The sequence below is a fragment of the Hyaena hyaena genome, unplaced genomic scaffold, assembly GCF_003009895.1.
Source record: "Hyaena hyaena isolate Hyena2069 unplaced genomic scaffold, ASM300989v1 scaffold_819, whole genome shotgun sequence".
In the NCBI taxonomy this organism is placed as follows: domain Eukaryota; kingdom Metazoa; phylum Chordata; class Mammalia; order Carnivora; family Hyaenidae; genus Hyaena; species Hyaena hyaena.
Genome location: NW_024081453.1, coordinates 814,020 through 833,942, shown reverse-complemented (window position 1 = coordinate 833,942; position 19,923 = coordinate 814,020). Strand labels below are relative to the sequence as shown.

Below are 19,923 nucleotides of genomic sequence, written 5' to 3'. Positions count from 1 at the left end.
GAACTATTACAATATAAAGAACAATAAAATGTATTGTTTATAAAGGTATATGAACGTGTAGTTAATGTCAGAAGGTTAGAGAAAAACAAATTCATATTAGCTATCATCTCTGGAAAGAGAAGTTACTCAGCATGGTTTGCAGGCCATGGTTTCAACTGCATCTCTGTTTCTTTTAAAAAACACATACCAAAAAAACACATAAACAAACAAAGCCCTGAAGTAAATATGGCAAAATTTCAAGGTTTAACAGAGCTAGGCATTGAAATATTTTTTATTCCAAGTAGAAAATGGGTTAGAAATCTCATCAGTATCTAGTGCCTTCAAAAACATGATCCCAGTTTACCTCTTCAGCCACTCTCAACAAAGAACTCCATGTACCCAACAACTCCTCACCAATTCCAGAAAACACCTCCTCCTCACCTCAATCTTCAGAGCTCCTACACACCCCCCGAAACTCGGTTTAAATTATCACCCACCTCATCTGTGAAGTCTTTCCCAACTACCCCAGGCAAAGCTTGAACTCACTACCCAGTGCTTTCAGCACTTCATACCTCTGTTACAATTTATATTCCAAGTTCTTCTATGACCCACAGACCAGACATCTGTTTCTCTAAATAAGACTCATTGCAACAGTCATACACATGGACATACGGTCTATGGCTTTGTCTCCCAACAACAGAGAAAAGCCTAAATATTTGCTAGCTGGCCCTTTAAGAAGAAGTTTGCCAACCCAATGTTCTACATCTTGAACCTCTCTCCTACTCCTACACAGTAGCTCCTTAACCTGTGTTGTGACTAAGTATTCCACTGCATGACTGTAAGATAATGTATCAAAATCGACTGCAGACATTTCCATTGTTTCCCATCTTTTGTCAGTATGTCAAAATACCCTTGGCATAAATGATCTTCCACATGCAGGAATAAATATATCTGTAGAAAGCTTCCCCAAAATTGGATTTCAAGAGTCAAAAGATAAGCATTAAAATTTTGTTAACTATTACCAAGTTGCCTCCATAAGAGTTCACTGATTTAGTCTTTGATCAGCAGGCTATAGGTTTCTTCACATCTTCAGTAAGTTACATAACTTTTAAACCTTATATTGTGATAGGTGAAAAACGGCACCTTAGTGTGGCTTTTGTATTTGCATATTCCTATGATTGAGTTCCTTGTATTTCGTTTTTCTGTGAACTATTTATGTTACTTTCTACTGGGTTATTAGTCTTGAATTGTTTTCTGAGTTATTACTCTAGATTTGTAAGCACTTGATATCCTGAATTTTAAGAGCTTGAGATCCTGTTTGAAAGAAATCTGAAATAGGTATCTTTGGCCTAAGAGGGCTTCAGGACGAGGGATATATCTAAATTTGCAGTCTCTACTCTTGCATTATGTGGCAGTCTACATTTCCTCCATTTTCTCTTCTTAAATAGATTCTTCTAGCTAACAGAATCCTTTCATAAATTATATAGTCTTTATTTTAATATAAGTTGGAAAAGCTCAGCATATGTTTTCCTAATGCCCAACTATATTAAAATATATATATATTCAACTAGACAATGTGTACCTGTTATGTTTTGGAGTGAAATGCATAGATTTCTCCTACACACAAACAAAAGATCACTTCAAATTCTTCTAAAATAGGATAGGTTAGTGAAATTTAGATCTAAAAATATGTCCGACAGTTTTCAGGATTCATAAGAGAATATGGTTCCACATGGTTGTGATTTTTCATCTCGGGTAGGACTCAAACTTAAGACTCTCTTTCCTTAGCAACTATAAACTTTATAGCACAAAATTCTTAAATTCAAATGATTAAATGATTAGATAGTCACTTGAAAAATTAAAACTCTCAATACATTCGGTTTAGACCACCTACTGAAATGTTTCTGTACTTATGTTCATATTTAAGAACAAAGCTTAAAATTACATTGCTAATTCAAGGAGCAACTGCTCACTAAAGCAGAGTCCAAATCTATTTAAAACCAAAGCAGACTAGAGGCTAATAACTATTGAAATGGTCAGCATGCAGCACAATTAAAATAGCATTTCCTTAATTAACAAAGAGACCCCAATACACATGTCTATCTGTGGCTTCAAAGCTGCTTGTGCTTGCAAACTCAGGCATTTAAAAGCTCTAAACAGGGGCGCCTGGGTGGCTTAGTCGGTTAAGCGTCCGACTTTCGCTTAGGTCATGATCTCGCGGTTCGTGGGTTCGAGCCCCGCGTCTGGCTCTGTGCTGACTGCCAGCTTGGAGCCTGGAGCCTATTTCAGAGTCTGTGTCTCCCTCTCTCTCTGACCCTCCCCTGCTCACGCTGTCTGTCTCTCTCTCTCTCTCCTAGAAATAAATAAAAAATATTTAAAAAAAAAATAAATAAATAAAAGCTCTAAACAAACAAATAATAAATAAATAAAAATAAAAACTCTAAACAGAGACAAATTGGACAAACTAATGACAAGGTGTTTCCATAGGAAAAAAATATTTTAATGATCACAGGTATAGTTAACTCTATGCATATTTAAGTACATTATCTTTTATCGACAGCTCAGTTAGAAAAGGCCTTCGCTAAAATTTCAAAAAGAAAGAACACAAGCGGCCATAAATCAGAGTCAAATCCAGCCTAAAGTGTAATGACTTCAGATTCCCATGTACTTGCTGTGGCATAAATAGGGTCCTGGAAATTTCTCTGAGATGCAAAGCTGACCAAGATTTACCTAAGAATCAACCTGGACTCTGAAGGGCTGTAATTAATGTCCCTTCTCAAGGACTAAGGGGTTACTTTTGTATGGCAAAGTCACGACTTTAGTATGGATATTGACCTTACTGTTTTATTAGCTGCATGTTTGTAAGGTTCTGTGACAGCTCATCTTCCCAACTATAGGGAAACCAACCTACATTAAACAAGCAAAACGAATGACACATAGGAAAAGATAATGAAAGGTCCCATTGGGTCCAAGAATGGCACACAAAAAAAGAAATCTGACAAATACTTTGGCACACTCCATTTGAAGTTTAAACACACCAGTCTACTTTTATAATATTGATTACTTTCAGGGACGAAAATGGGTAGCTGGGGAACAGTTATGGGAAAGAGACTTTAAATCCTGTTAAGTTTTAAATTTTTGAATACTGTGATATGTTTTATCAAATAAAAATCATTTAATTATTATTTTATTTTAAAACAAACTATTACAATCACTAAGAGTTAACCCATCCTTTTCTTAGCAGTCCACATTCTTTCTCTCAGTAGCAATAATAATCATGATGATGATGATAATAATAATAATAAAATAGTAGATACATAACAGTAAATTATGTTCTGTATTAGTTCACCAGGGACCTTTAACAATGACATGCCCTATCATATGACTGACTTTTTTTTTTTTAACATTTTATTTATATTTGAGAAAGACAGAGACAGAGCATGAGCGAGGTAAAGGCAGAGACAGAGGGAGACACACAGAATCCAAAGCAGACTCCAGGCTCTGAGCTGTCAGCACAGAGCCTGACGTCGGGTTCCAATTCATGAACTGCAAGATCATGACTTGAGCTGAAGATGGAGGATTAACCAACTGAGCCTCCCAGGTGCCCCTAGAACTGACATTGTTATGTGGACTGGACACCATGGTAATACACATGATTCACTGACTGTGACTAAATGAGTATGAACAAAGTCATGTTGAAAGTACTAGAAATGATGCTGACATAAGCATTTGGCATTCAGCTTTACAAAAATACCCAGAATTTGGTAATTTCCAATTATAAATAGTCTTACTTCATAACCTACTTTTCAATAACAAATTATTTGAATTTTGAGAAATACCTGGACTTTATGTTTATAGAAGCTATTCAGCTATTACATATTAGTTTTAGAGCAGAGCACTGAATATATACATTGACAGATAGCACCAACTAGAAACTTTATGAATCTAACATCCTACAATATAATCTATAATATATCAATGTTTGTAAAAGTGCATAAAGCTGAAACATTTATGAAAAATAAGAAAACAAGAGATTATATCCTAATTCTTTTTTAAGTTTACTCATTTATTTTAAGAGAGAGAGAGCATGCATGTGAGAGAAGCAAAGAGAGAAAGAGGGGGGAGAGAGAGAATCCCAAACAGGATCTGTACAGTCAGCATGGAGTCTGATGCAGGGCTCAAACTCACAAACCGCAAGATCACGACCCTGAGCTGAAATCAAGAACTGGACGCATAACCAACTGCTTTCCCAATGTAGGATAAAAAGATAACCTGTAGCATGTATTAAAGTAAACAAGAATAGCCTTTAAGAACTGATTTTTAGCTATTTATTCAAACTTGAGCCTTCAGTTTTCAAAACAAGCATTATTGAGGAAGAAGAAAAATTAAAGGCCTATTTCAACACTGCCACCTCAATATTCCATAGTCAAAGAGGTAAAGGTGTCTCCCAATAAAGAAAAGCCATGGACCAGATGGTTTTAGAGGTGAATCCTATTAAATACTTAATGACAAATGAACACCATTTCTTCTCAAACTTTCAAAAAGTTAAAGAACCCACTTCCTAACTCATTCTATGAGGCCAACATTATCCTGATACCAAAATCAGGTAACAACATCACGGGAAAAGAAAATTCACAAGAATTTTCACAAAACAAAAAGAGAACAGATCAATAATACCCTTTTTACAAATGTAAAAATCCTCAACAAAATATTAGCAAACTGAACCCAAGAACATATTAAAAGGATTATTCAGGGGCACTTTGGGGGCTCAGTCAGTCGGTTAAGTGTCTGATTTCGGCTCAGGTCATGATCTCACAGTTCATGGGTTTGAGCCCCATGTCAAACAGCTGACAGCTATGCTGGCAGCTCAGAGCCTGGACTCCACTTCACACTCTGTGTCTCCCTCTCTCTCTGCCCCTCCCCGGCTCGCACTCCTTCTCTCTCTTTCTCTCAAAAATAAACAAACATTAAAAAATTATTTTAAAAAATAATAATAAATAAATAAAAGGATTATTCACCATGACCAAATGGAAATTTATGTCACAAACGCAAGAATGGTTCAATATAAGAAAACCAATCAACGTAACATATCACATTAATAGAACAAAGGAAAGAAAGAGGATTTTTTCACTTGGCACAGAAGCGGTATTTGATAAAATGCAACATTCTTTCTTGATAAAAACGCTCAGGGGCGCCTGGGTGGCTCAGTCGGTTGAGCATCCGACTTCTGCTCAGGTCATGATCTCACAGTTTGTGGATTCGAGCCCCACGTCGGGGTCTGTGCTGACAGCTCAGAGCCTGGAGCCTGCTTCAGATTCTGTGTCTCCCTCTCTCTCTGTCTCCAAAATAAAAAACTATAAAAAAATTTTTTAAAAAATGCTCAGGACACTAGGAATAGAGGGAAGATTCCTCATTGTAAGCGGTATTTGCGAAAAACCTACAGCTAACAACATCATGTTCAATAATGAAAGAAAGACCCAGAACATGATAAGGATGCCCCGTTTCATCACTGCTATTTAACACTGTGCCAGAAGTTCTGGCCAGAGCTATTCAAGTGGGAAAGGAAGAGGTAAAAATCCATCTCTATTTGCAGATGTCATGAACCTATTTATAGAAAACTGCAAGGGTGCCTGGGTAGCTCAGTCGGTTAAGCATCCAACTTTAGCTCAGGTCATTATCTCACGATTTGTGAGTTTGAGGCCCACGTCTGCCTCTATGCTGACAGCTCAGAGTCTGGAGCCTGCTTTGGATTCTATGTCTCCCTCTCTCACTGCCCCTCCCCCACTCACACTCAGTTTATGTGTGTATCTATCTCTCTCAAAAATAAACATTAAAAAAATAAAAAATACATTAAAGCATCAAGTGGAAAAGGTAGATTACATGTACAAAACAGGAAATGTCAGCACAGAGAGAACACACAGAAATGTAGTGTAATGGAGGTAGTAGAAATATTTTTAATTCGGTATCAGAGTTAAAAAAGTCTTTCAATGGGTTTATCAACTGATTGGCATAATAAAGAATTAGTGAAATTCAAGTAGATACTATCCAATAGAAATAGAAACTATCCAAACTAAAATATAGAAACAGTTAGTGGGAAAAGAGCCATGTGACACCTTAGAGACCATGTCAAGCAGTTTCTTATACATACTATTCAGTCCCAAAAGGGAAAGAAATAAGAACAATTTTTGATTTGGCGCTACATATCTACCCAAGCCTCCCAAAGCAAAACCAAGCCCACGCCGGATAAATTCAAAGAAAACCACATCTAGGCACCTCATCGTAAACTTCGGACAGAGGTCAGAGGTGGGGTAAGGAGAATGGGGAGTAACCGCTTCAGGGGTATGGAATTTATTGTGGGCTGATGAAAGTGTTTTCAAATTCTGTAAGAGATGATGGATACACAATACTGTTAATTTACTAAATATCACCAAAGTGTTTAAAACTGTTACATCATTTATATGCATTTCACCTCAACTTTGGGAAAAACACCAATCTGTATTTCTCAAAACTAGGTACAAAATGGCCCTTAAACATATTAGACTAGTCAAGTTCATTCATAATAAGAGAAAGGCAAATAAGAAGTAGGCCAAGATATGATTCTCTACCCGTAGATTGGCAAAAGTTCACAAGCCTGATAATACAGTGTGTGTGGCAAGGCTGTGAGTAAACAGGCAATTTCGTACACTGCTGACGAGAAGGTGAAACAGTACAAACCTTATAAGGATATGTGGCAATAACTGTGGCACAGACCCTAAGTTGGGCCCCACCTACTGGTGTTCACGCGTTTTTGCAATCCGTTCCCTTTAGTGTGTGCAGGATTTATGACTTGCTTCTTCTAACCAACAGTCACCCGTGTGATAACATCACATTATAAACACACCAGTGAAGGCTTCTAAAGACTTTTCTTGCCAGCCTGGCGAACAAAGTGACCCCTTGGGGAAAGCTCGCAAGACAAAACTGCTGAGGCAGGCTCCCACAGCAGTCAACAGGAAGCCAGGGGCCTCAGTCCTACAACCCCAATGAAATGGATTCTGCCAACAACATGAGTGCACATGGAAGCAGATATTTCCACAGTCAAGCCACCAGATGAAAACACAGCCCACTAGACATCCTGACTATAACCTTTAAAAGATCCTACACCAAGGACCCAATTAAGCTAGGCCCAGACTTCTGACCCACAGAAAATGTGAAATGAAAAGTGTGTCTGTTTTAAGCAGTTAAATTTGTGGTAATGTCTTTTACAGCAACAGGTAACCAATACACTTAGCACGCCATATGCATTTAGGTTCAGTAATTCCATGTCTAAGAATTTACACTAAAGATACACTTCCAACAGTACAAAACTACACATGCATGTGGTTATCAACTGTAACATTATGTAATTTCCACACCCAACATGGGGCCCAAATTCACAACGCTGAGATTAAGAGTCACATGCTCTACTGACTGATCCAGTCAGGAGGTACCCCAATAATTGGCTATTTCTAGGATAAAATGTTAAGTGAAAAAAGCAGAATGCAACATAAAATATACAGGCTGCTACATTTTGTGTATGAAAAAAGGAGGTAATTAAGAAGAAAACCTCTGTTTACATTCATAGGAAACAAAAAATTAATACAAGGACAAACAAGAAATCAATGATACTGATTACCTACATAGGGTGTGGGGCTAAGAATGAGGGGTTGAAGAGACGGACTATCAAAGGAACAGGGAAGAGAATGACACTTTTTCTGAATATCACAAATTGATAGCTGACAGCTCATGAATCAAAAATTAACTATAAATCAGCAAGGATGGAAAATGGGGGGAGGACAGAACAACCCTAAAAACTGAAACAAAGAGAAACAAACCTTGACGTACTGAGTTTCAAATTAAACACAACCACACTGAGGATAGGGGGCTGAAGAGAAGCTAATCTGAGTAACTTGTGAAGAATACTTTTGGGAATACCCTTAGTTAAGGGGAAAAAAATAATTGCTAGCAAATCCTAAACTCATGTGGGTAATCTGTTTTTCATAGTGGTATGAGGAGAGCAATTCTGAAAACATGTGATTGTAGGACTGAGGGAATGAGTACATGTACTGATGCTGTCAGAAGGCAGGGTTCTTCCTGAGGAAAAAGGCAGACAGAGAGAACAGGGAAGCCAAGAAGGAAACCTTTGGGGTTAGACTGGAATTGAAGGGATTCACATGAACTAATGATTGTGTGTGTGTGTATGTGTGTGTGTGTGTGTTTGTGTGTGTGTGTGTTCTATCCACCAAAAGGCTCAGAAGCAGTGACATCTTAGTAACAATAAAAATGCTCAGGGCCAGATCTTGGTTTCTATATTCCATTCCACATTAAAGGAACTGGGTCCTTGGAAAAACATCCAATTCCAAGATTAAAGTCAGGAAGATACAATGGTACTAAAATATCTTACTGTGCCAGAGAAATAAGGAAGTGCTAAAAAACAATTGGACCATGGGGAAAGGACAGAGGAGCCAACCTCAAGGGACTCCTGCTGGCTAAATCGGAGGCAATTTGAACAACAAACCAATAATAATGGATCGTAACTCACTGAATAAAATAGGAACCACTGGTCCTTTCAGGTAATAGTTTATAGATACAGTAGAATGCTGACTGATAATTATAGTTAGAAAATCACCATTTCATAACCGTCAGAGGACAGATTAGTTCATGCAGGAATCCTCAATGGCTGACAATTCTAAGGCAGAGAACGTTTGAGGAGGAGCAGGAAATTAACTGCATGGTCTCAAAGTGTCTCCCCAGAAACTGTTTATTAGTTGTAAGAGGAGAAATAGTAACTGAACAGTAGAGAAACTGAATGACATTCTGAATGTGTAATCAAAATTAAAATCATCACTGATGGACTAACAGACATTGTACTACTCCAAATGTGACATCCTGAAAAGAACACATCAATTACATACTATTTTGAAAAGGACATATAATCCAGATTCACTCATGAAGAAACATCAGATAATCTCAAACTGAGGAAGAGTCTATAAAATAACTTCCTTGTATTCTTCACACATGTCAACGTCTAGGAAAGACAAAGAAAGGCCAGGGAACCTTTCTAGATTAAAAACTAAAATACTGTAATGAAATAAATGTTATACAACATCCAGGGCTGGATCTAGACTAGAAAGAGAAATGTTATAAAGAACATTTTCAGGATAATTTACAAAACCTAATAAACTCTATATCAGAAGACAGTATTACACTGTCCTCAACCCGATAACCACACTGTGTGTATGTATATCCTCGTTCTTCAGAAATGAACCCTGGAGTATTAAGAAGTAAAAAAAATAACACCATGATGTACACACAGATTGATCTCTCAAATGGTTTAAATAAGTAGCTATGCATATATGTGGTTTTCGACATACTTACAAAGCAGGGGAACCGGGGAAGGATATAGGAAGAAGAAATAATGCATTAAATGTAAAATGTTAAGAATTGGTTAGTAGGGAGAGTATATAAGTGTAAAATGCATGCAACTTATCTGTTATTTTGAAACTGTTGAGATTCTCAAAATAACACATAGACTGGTATTTTTAAAGTACAGTAATTATACTTGCTGCTAGATCTGATTCAATGTGATACAGGAAACAAAGCATGATATAGCACAAGTTTGCTTTTTAAATATTTTTATAGCTGTACTTGAAATTGGTTTCTTGGTAATCTTATGCCTTCTATTTTATCCATTCATAAATGTTACTCAGAAAAGTAGCCTGCTTAGGTTTTTCATGACACAAAAATGTTATGAATCTCTGCTCTAAGCTAAAAATCCCCCCATTTACTTACAAGTTTGTCATAATAAGGAAAATTAAATTTGTCTAAAGCTTTTGGCTTTGCCATAGGCAAATTATAAAAAGAAAATATCATTGATAATGAACATTCAATCTAATCTTACTAATTTCTACAGTGATTAAGTGCTAGGGCAAAGAATATTCAAAATATTAACCACAATGTCACACAAGGCATTTAAGAACATACACAACACCACACATCCATATATGAAAAACTACAGGCACACAGCAACTGTAAGAATGAATCAAGACTGTGAAATTTCTTATAGAAAAACTTGGTGCTTATCTTTAAAGAAATAGGTTAAAAATAAGATACTATTTACCATCTCTCTTTTGGAAAATTTTTTAAAATTTCTTTAATGATTGGCTGGTAGCAGGCTTCCCTTTCTGCTTTCCCAGTTTCACTCCAGTCTCTCACAAACTGTTTCAGTGTGGATTTTAATTTATCCATGTCAAACGTAGACGCTGGCATAATCTTTCCATTCCCCTGTTTAAAAAACAGAACTCAATTAGCTTCTGACAAAGAAATCAACCCTGGATACGGTCAAACAGACAGGCTACTGAGGGGCCATATAGATGGGTTAGTGGATAAATCACTAGCCTCTCACCTCAACCGGGGTTCAAGTGCAGCTTGAGATCCTAAATGAAAAGAGCTTGGTGGTCTCACTTCTACCCTCAATAGATTAAGGTCCATTAATGATGAAACCACCATATAATTAAGCAGTCCTTACTCAGGAGAGGACCAGAAATGAGCTGCTATGGGGACGGAACATGTCTCTCTAAGAGAGGGAAGAAAGTCCCTCCGGGTCACTGATGTGGCAGCATGGAAAGGCTCACAGTGGAGTGGCCCAACTGTATCTCTCCTGTGGATACAAAAGGAGGACTTCAGTTTCTATTACTGCCAGTCCCTTGAGATTTATAAGTGAAAATCATTTCTTAAAGTAAAAGATAAATATCAATAGATACAAGATACTGAAGATGAGTTTAGCAAGGGAAATTAATTTTACACAGCTATTGAAGATCACAAAAATCTAAGTCACTAACTCTATCCACTAGAACAGTCCGAATACTCTGTGAAATGTATATCCATGTGGCACCAATTATCTTACTAATTTTAGGGGAAAAAAATCAGTGAACAAACCCAGTTTCTGGCACACTATCCTGTTAAGCCTAATCAAATGCCTGAACACATAAGTGAAAACATTCTCTGAGTAGAGCAAATGACTCATGCAAAATATAAAAGTGAAATCCAGAAAGATAAAGACCTCTAAAGACAGAAGTTAAACCCTAAAATGAAAAATAGAACAAACTTTCACATACATCTTCTCCATATTCTTTATTTTCAAACATATGTATGCAATCATTCACAATGGTCAGTAGTATTTCTTGATTATGATCAATGCATTTCCGAATCTTGTCCAAGTGAAGAAGAAACTGAGGAAGTAGTTTCTGTTGGTTATCTGGAAGTGATCGAAATTGTCTTTCTGTTCGGTTCACTCGCTCATGCATACTGGTGCTAAAACATAAAAGGTGTTTTTTAAATTGGCAAAAGAATTCTCATCAGGGCCAATCTTATTTTAAGGTTGTCTTTCTGTATAATTATTCCTTTATAATGTTGGATACTGTCCTGTTATTTACAATTTTTTGGTTTCTTAAAGGATATCAACTTTATGTTTTCACCTTATTACAAATTCTTTAGGCAAAGAAAAGAGAAAGAGTTGATAGCTAGCAAAGTAAACATTTGCACCATTTTGGGGGGTAAAAGAAAACATGAAGAGGAATAACACACAATGAGTTTATTTTTATGATTTTAATTTCCAAACTTAAAATTTTCAGCAAACTAGTTGACTGCTTTAAATTTCTCTCTCAGTAGCAGAATACTGCTCTGAGATTACTTTAGAATACACAAACTGTGTTTTAAAATTAACTAAGAGCCAACCAAGGTAAATTTTTAAAAATCACAAAAGATCTTATGTACTACAAAAGTAGTAAACAAAAAAATGAAATGTACATATTATTCATAATTTGCATTCCAGAAGTTTCCAGATAACTCTAAAGGTCACTTTGGGGATTATTTATAAAATCTGAAAAACAAAACCCTCATTTTAAAAAGTTGAATAATACATTTGCAATGAATGCCATTTTACATTAACCAGATGTGCAAAATCTAAAAGCCTGACTATAGGAATATGTAAGTATAAATACGTATATATACTGATTGATGGTAGGTGCATAAATTAGCACAACCACTCTGGAAAATAATTTAGCATTACCCAGTAGAGCTTAATATGCACACTCCCTATGACATAGCAATTATAGTCCTAGACACATACTCAAGAAACTTTCAAACAGGTTCCACAACACTATCTTCTTAATAGCACTGTTATCAGTAACAAACAAGAAATCTGCAAACAACCTAACAGTCCATCACCAGAAAAATGAATGAAGTACAGTATAATCATACAATGGAATGCAATTAAATTAATAGACTATAACTATACACAATAATCTGGATAAAACTCATGAATCTAAATATTTGTTGAAAAAATCAAGTTGCAGAAAAAATACATGATGTACAATTGCATCTTGTATAAAAATAAACAATACGTTACAGGGGCTGAATACAGGTAGAAAAACCACAAGGAAAGCAAGGAAATGAAAATTCAATAAAGTGATGTTCTTTGAAGGGAAAGGGAAAGGATGTTTTTTTAAACGAGGTGTTAAGATTCCTGGGTATTCACTGTGTCATTACATTTTATACATACAAACAAGGAAGTAAACGTTTGTTTCTTCAAAACGTGCGTTGGCATTTACTCCTTACTAAATGATCATGAAAAACACTTTTTCATTTGGTTGACTGAATCTTTCTATTCATCCAAATAATTGTCTCATTTTTATGCTAATCACTAATTTCTGAATAGTAATAAGTTCTGAGGCAGCTCTTGACTAAAGCAACAACCTGGCCATGGTTTTAGAAGCTTCTGTGTGGTGGCCGTAGGGGTTAAGGGCAAGGGGGGGGAATGGCAGAGTAACATGAAGAGATGAAGGCAACAAGGACTGCATCGCTGTTTGCTTTCCCCCCTGGAGACAGCATAATAGCGAGCTCTGGGTTCAGAACACATATATGGACTGATATCCAGGTTACACTACCTATTTGCTATGTGACCCTTGGAGAGTTACTTCCTTCCTCTGTGCCCCAACCATGTCATATACAAAACAAGATACTACGTAACAACAACGATGATGATGATGACAGAAACTAACATTTACTGAGATTTAATAAAAGCCAGGCCCTACATCAAAAGTCACTAAACATGGATTATTCTGAAAAATCTCCATAAAATTCCATGAGGTAGCTACCGTAATACTCCTCTGCCAACCCAATGGATTTCACTGAAAATGTAGCAAAATACTGCACACACATCACTTAGCCCAGGGCCTGAGACATAGCTCAAATATGGTAGGTATATCTCATCTGCATAATCGATATGTTCACAGTGAAAATACAAAAAAAAGAAATGTAGAGAAGTAAAAGTCCTCTAGGAAAAAAAGCTACTAATAATTCCTCTTCCAGAGGCAATCACTAACTTTTTGGCATATTTCTCCTGTTGTTAAGACAAAGTGCTTTTCTAGTCAAAACGTGATACACAGAACAGCAGATCACTTAGGAACAACTGGAAATGAAGAATCTGACGCTCCACCGAAGACCTACTGAAATGTAATCTGCCTTTTCACAAGATTTCCAAATGATTCACATGCACACCAACTTTCTAGAAGCAACTGTAATCCTTCATCTGTATCAAAAGAATTTTCCCAGATCAGAACAAAGTTCTCTAATGACTACAGGGCAAAAGACTACATAATAAGTGTTCATTATCCCATCTATGCAACCAAAATTTACTTAGTTATTTCCCAAACACTGGACATCTAGATACTTTCACTTGTCTACATGATAAACTTTCTGTGTTCTAAATGGGTCTTTATTTCAGGGGAAAAAAATACTACAAATTCCCAAAAGAAGAATTACCAGGTTAGAAAGAATAAGTAGGGGCGCCTGGGTGGCTCAGTGAGAGAAGTGTCTGACTCTTGCTTTCAGCTCAGGTTGTGATCTCAGAGTTTCGTGGGTTCGAGCCCTATATCGGGCTCTGTGCTAACAGCTCAGAGTCAGCTTGGGATTCTCTCTCTGCCCTTACATACCCTGCTCACACTGTCTCTGTCTCAAAAATAAATAAACTTAGAAAAAATTTTTAAAAGAAAGAATAAGTATTTTTCAGGTTTTTAATACAAAGTGATTTTCAGAAAGACTGCATCAGCTTGCATTCCTATAAAATAGATTATGACACTGAAGAACAATTTAAAAGTGACCAGAATGTGCCAGGCAAACAGCAGAGTTGTGAAGGTTTATGGCTCGCGGTCAACTGGTTAAAACAGTCTCACAGTACTTCGTTTCTAGCACTCTTGGCCACCGGATGCCTCTCAACCTCTCTCTTGGCACACCTCAAAATTCAACACAGACACACTGAACCTAGCACACGATCACCCCTCCAAGAAACCTTGCACTTCTGCCTATATGGCTGATGAGTGGTACTGGCTAATGGCAGTATGGATGCATGATGGGACACTGCAAGTCCACTCAGGTCAGAAACAAATGAGTCATCCTAAAACGCCTCTCCTCACAGATCCCAGTCACAAGCCCCAGATCCTTTTGATTCCAGTCCATAAACTGTCTGCAAATCACCACCTCCCCTAGGCCCTCATTAGGTCTCCCCAAGATTCCTAAGAGGCCTGCTCCCTGGGGATGCTGTACCCAGCCTCAGTCTACCACTCCCAATGAATTCTAACATACAGTCTTGTCCCCACTGAATCTCCAGACTTCAGCATACACAAACAGCAATGAGTACACATTCAGTTATGTTCCCTAAGTGCCATTTTTGATGCTCGGTGAAGACTACTTAATTTCCACGTTTGCAGGGTAGTTGAGGTAAGTTTTGGACTGGTGTATGGGATGGAGTACACAGAGCAGGAGGAGAGGCTGCAGATCTCTCAACCCTTGATTATCTAATGGTGTGCAAAACTGCCCGGGACACCCACAGTGTCTCTCTTGAAATAAGGGAGGTCTTAGAAGTTGAGAAAAGAGGGGCGCCTGGGTGGCTTAGTCGGTTAAGCGTCCGACTTCCGCTTAGGTCATGATCTCGCGGTTCGTGGGTTCGAGCCCCGCGTCGGGCTCTGTGCTGACTGCCAGCTCAGAGCCTGGAGCCTGTTTCAGTCTGTGACTCCTTCTCTCTCTGACCCTCCCCTGCTCACGCTGTCTCTCTCTCTCTCCTAGAAATAAAACATTAAAAAAAAAAAAAATTAAAAAAAAAAAAAAGTTGAGAAAAGAGTCTACTCATTATTTTAAATGGGGCTAACTTCACCGTTCTGGAAATGCTTACCCTACCAATGTACCTGAAGGAAGGGACGGGCAAACCATGGCCCCTGTGGCTACTAGGCCCATTTTATAAGGAGTGTTACTGGAACACAGCCACGCCCAACTGTTCACATACTGCCTGTAGCTGCTTCCACACAGAGCAGAGTTAAATAGTTGTAACAGAGACTACCTAGCCTTTCAATCTTAAAAATAGTCATTGCCTGGCCCTTTAAAGAGTTTCCCAAGCCTGCTTTTAAGGAATGGTTTACAACCTTCAGGCTCTCCTTGGTTCTCAACTCAAGGCAAGAGGCCATATCCTCTGGTGGCTGAGGGGAGAAAGCAGAATGAGCAGCCCTTATTCCCTGGGGTATCTCTACCTTCAGCTCTCTACAGAAGGAGTGTCTCGGCATTGACTCCAACTCTGATTTAGTCTCCTTTCATCAGGGTGGGTCTGATACCGGGACTGAGCCAAGGGCCAAGGTCACAGACCCATTCCTCTGCACCCGCTGAACTACTCTAGAATTCCAAAACAGGAAAGCCTATCTTTTCAGAAGGAAAGTCTGTCTCAATCCACTTTAAATATTTATTAAAAACTCACGGTTAAAATTGTCTTAGTAAGCATCCCTGCTTTCTAATGCAGGGTAAAATCTTAGTGAATAATTCTGGATTTCAGGCCAGGTTCTACCACAATTTGGTTGTGTAAGCCTGAGCAAGCTGTTCACCTCTTTATAGGACTATTCCTTCACCTGCACGGAAGAACTCTACAATTCCATTTTCTAAATCTCACCAACCTACTATTTTTAAAAGCAGGATGTTTCTGACAAGACCTTTGATTTTTCAACTGTAGTATCTTCTACATATTAGATATCTTCATTCATTTTAGGACTAATAATTTTTTTTTTTTTGCTATTGCCACAATGCCCTAATCATTTTTGCCTTAGTCAAAACATATCATCTATGTAAAATCTGTAGGAAATACAAAATTGGAGCTGTTGGAAAAACATTCTTCAAGACACTTCTTGCCCTGTGACTTTCAGTCTAAGTCCCCTATATAATAACTAAAAAACATTTAGCAGTAAAAGGAAACTCTTCGAAATTGAGAAGTACTTGCTAAAGGCTCAGAATAGGATTGTCCATCCAAACTCACTGCAGGGATGGGAAGGCTTACATCTGCACTGTCCACATGGCAGACACCAGCCACGTTTGAAATGCACTTGAAAGGTGGCCAGTGAGACTAGGGAAATGAACTTTAAATTTTAGTAAGTTTTAATTAATTTAAGCTTAAATTTAGCAAGATGTGATTAGTGACTATGGTACTGAACAGTGAAAGTCTATAAGATCATAAAATGTTGGAATATAACAACTCAGAGTGTTTTGTGCTACAAAATGCTTTCCATAACCCCTAGTCCTTCAAGTGATATTTTTAAAAGGTATTTTTAACACTATTTTCAGTCTATCTCAACGTTTCATCAAGAGAGTACACACTGGGAGCACCTGGGTGGCTCAGTCAGTTAAGTGTCCGACTCTTGGTTTCGGGTCAGGTCATGATCTCACTGTAACGAGATCAAGCCTTGCGTTGGGCTCCTCACTGACTGCTTGGGATTCTTTCCTTTCTCTCTCTCTCTCAAAATAAATAAATTAAAAAAAAAAAAAAAAAGAGTACACACACATAAAAAGGATTGTTTTTTTAAAAATGAAGTTGTCCTTAATCCCACATTAACCAGAAGGCTGAGTACAGGAATCTATATCACAACCAACAGAACATTCACGCAAGCACTCTTCTCTCTATTGCCACATTGGAGCCCTCGTTCCAGATCCAAGGTCCCTGTTGTCCCCAGGGCCCCCCAAAAGGCCCATCTGATACCTAATCATAAATATTAATTTTATATACGACCCTGCACAAACACACATTTTAACTAATCAGGTCCACTGTATTCACTGTATTTCCAGAACAGATTCCAATATCCTTTCTAGAATTTTCAACAGTAAAATGTACCAGACTTTTCTGTACCTACTTCTCCTAGCTCCCTAACCCTAAGGGCAGCTCTTTCCCCTCCCTGTGGTGATTCTTGAAGGCACAATACATGCATCAAACTCAGTTCTGTGGTTTTCTGCCTTCCTCCCTGTGTTGACACTAAGTAATATACCCATACTAGTTAGTTCCCTTTTGGGGTCCATAAGTAATGCAGTCCCCAGTTCCTGTGCCTGGGTTTAATCAGTAAAGTATTTCATCAAAATCTCTGCATTTTCCAAAATTCATGTTACCAATGGTGTCAGATTCCAAAGAACTTTAAGCTTTTATTAAGCAAGTTTCCAAATGCAAAATAGTAACAAACTACCGGCCTGTCACAAATTCACAGACTACTTGGGAAGGACAAATGTATTTCTTTGCTACTACTTGTCTTATTTGTTAAAAATAGAGCTTCAACAACATATGCCAAGCACTGGTGGCACAAAAATAAATAAGGCTCAGTCCCTGCCCTTGAAGAGGTCACAGCCAAGCAATAAAAAAAAGTTTGCATAAAGGACAGCAGAAGCCTATCTAAGGGAACAACAGTTTTACTTGTACAGGTCATGTCTGTCTATCTCCTTCCAACTGCAGGCTCAGAACACAGACGTCGGCGGACTCATCTCTTCACACGAATGGAAGTGCTATATTTACCTGAAAACCTAAGTCCCTTTCAGATCGTGGAATTCTAATTTTGTGACTAAGCTATTTTAACATCTATCTAAAAAGAGAAAGAAAAGTGGACGTTAGGGAGTTCCTACCACCGTGCCCAGCCCACAGTAAGAATTCGATGCATATCTGCAGAAGAAAAGATCATATATGCGGTTCTTTGCTGTGCCTTCTCTCATCGCCCTCTTTATACTTAAAGAATTTTAGAGCATCCGGACCACCTCCGGCCTTAATTTCACCCACCAGTTAAAGACCTTGAGCGCCATCATTCACCACTAATGTGCCTGTACGTTCAAAGCGCCAGGGGGACTGGGATGGAAATCTTAACGCAGCTCTCACGAGAACTGGCCAACAGTTTGGGAAAATTCGTCCTACGGCATCCCACGTGTAGGTGAACTTGGGTTCTCCGTGTGTTCAGTTTGGAGGACATCGACAACACATACAGATCATGCCCAGCACTGGACGATTTTACCACCATCATCTTCTATCTGCAATTGTTAACAGCACTTTTCCGGTCACCCCCACCGGCCTCAAAGCCAAACCTTTAACGAGGGATGGAAGGCAAGAGAGCTAATCTGATCCCGAGGCTGGAAGACACGAGGCTGAGCAGCAAGCGGACGGCGCGGCAGACACGCGGCTGTGCAGGGCCGGGAGGGGCTAAGGTGGTACGAGGTGACTCGGGGGCCCGGAGGTCACATCTGGCGGCCCGGTCCGGGGGCCCCGGAGGCGTGGCGGCCGAGGGCGAGCGCGGCGGGCGCCCCCGTTCCGGCGGCTCCGCCGCAACCGGCGGGCACCTCGATGGGCTGCGCCGGGGTCCGCCACGGGCTTCTTACCCGTAGTAGCGGAAGGCATTAATGATCTTCCAGAAGTGCTCGCGCTCGAGCCGCTCCTCCTCGTCCTCGGTGCTGCGCGCGGCCGCCGCCGCCGCCGAAACCGCCGCGGCTGAGGCCAAACGCCCGGCGGAGAACTGCACTTCCACCTCCTCGCTCCCGCCGCGGCCGCCGCCGCCTCCCCCGCAGCCCTCGGGCAGCTGAGAAGCGGGCGGCGGAGGGCGCCGCCGTCGCTGCATCGCCGCCGCGGCCCGAGGCCTGGCTCGCTTGCGTCTCGCCGCGACTGAGAGCGTGGTGGCGGCTGCTCGGCCTTCCTCTAGACGGCGCCCGCCGCGGACATGCCCCCCGCTCGCGGTGCGCTCCGCCCCCGCCGCCCTCAGGCCTCCATCCGCGCCGGGCTCCGCCAGGGCTTCGGGAGCGCCCGGCACGAGCGCGCATGCGCATGCGAGGGTACGGCGGAGGGCCGCGGCCGCCTGCGCTCATTTGCTGCCGGGCTTCGGCGACCGCGCGCTGCCGTAACGACGGCGCGCCCAATGGGCGGGGCGAAGGGTCAGGTGGGCGGAGCGACGGAGGGGATCCCTGGGGTGGGGCTGGCACCTGCGGCGCTCGGCGTGGCTTGCGCTTAAGAGCCTGCGAGTGCTGGGTTTTGGAACAAGCAGTTGGACTAAGTCTAAAGGAGGGAAAATCAGAAAAAAATGGTCAGCTTTGATGACTTTATTAAGAATTTTTATCTAAGTAAATCTAGAGGGACGGTCTTGCGTTCCCCCTAATTTAAATTGTAATTTATTTTCTACATATATCTCCATTTGTAGCTACATAGGGGAGAGAGACACCATCATCTTTTCAGTGTTTAGGGGTTTGCGAAAATCCTAATCCCGCCTTGACTGGTGATGGTAGCCGATGAAAAACATGTTGGCACCAAACTCTGTCTAGTCCCCGCGCGTTGGATGACCACCAAAGTGCACATGAGCCGTCATGCCACAGCGCTGGTGCTGGCAGCTTCCAGCGATGGCCCTTGGCAATGCTGGCCTTAACTTCTTTCTCTTCTTCGCCTCTGTACACTTTTTGCCTCATTACTTCTGAGCTCTTAGTTAAAACAGATGTTTTATTCCTAGGAAGTAACTCATTTTGTTCCATTTTATCTACCATTCAGCAGTCTTTAAAAATGTGCTAAAAGGGGAAGATTGCTTTATTTAGAAGAGTTAAATATGCCCAGAG

At 39.8% G+C, this 19,923-nt stretch overlaps 1 protein-coding gene across 3 annotated transcripts in view; it reads right to left on the bottom strand.

The window, feature by feature from the left end:
- The window catches only part of CARNMT1 (carnosine N-methyltransferase 1), a 34,435-nt gene extending 15,338 nt beyond the window's left edge, over positions 1 to 19,097 (bottom strand). Inside the window, exons 1-3 of one of the 3 annotated variants that reach the window (XM_039219464.1) lie at positions 18,709 to 19,097; positions 11,112 to 11,307; positions 10,115 to 10,278 (exon numbers count right to left, since the gene is read on the bottom strand). In XM_039219464.1, coding sequence (XP_039075395.1) covers positions 10,115 to 10,278; positions 11,112 to 11,307; positions 18,709 to 18,944 — 596 coding nt within the window. In that variant the 5' untranslated portion in view covers positions 18,945 to 19,097. Of the gene's footprint in view, positions 1 to 10,114; positions 10,279 to 11,111; positions 11,308 to 16,692; positions 16,723 to 18,118; positions 18,673 to 18,708 lie in introns of those variants that run through there. The other 2 variants (XM_039219465.1, XM_039219466.1) reach the window with 2 other exon arrangements.
- Positions 19,098 to 19,923: the final 826 nt, after the last annotated feature.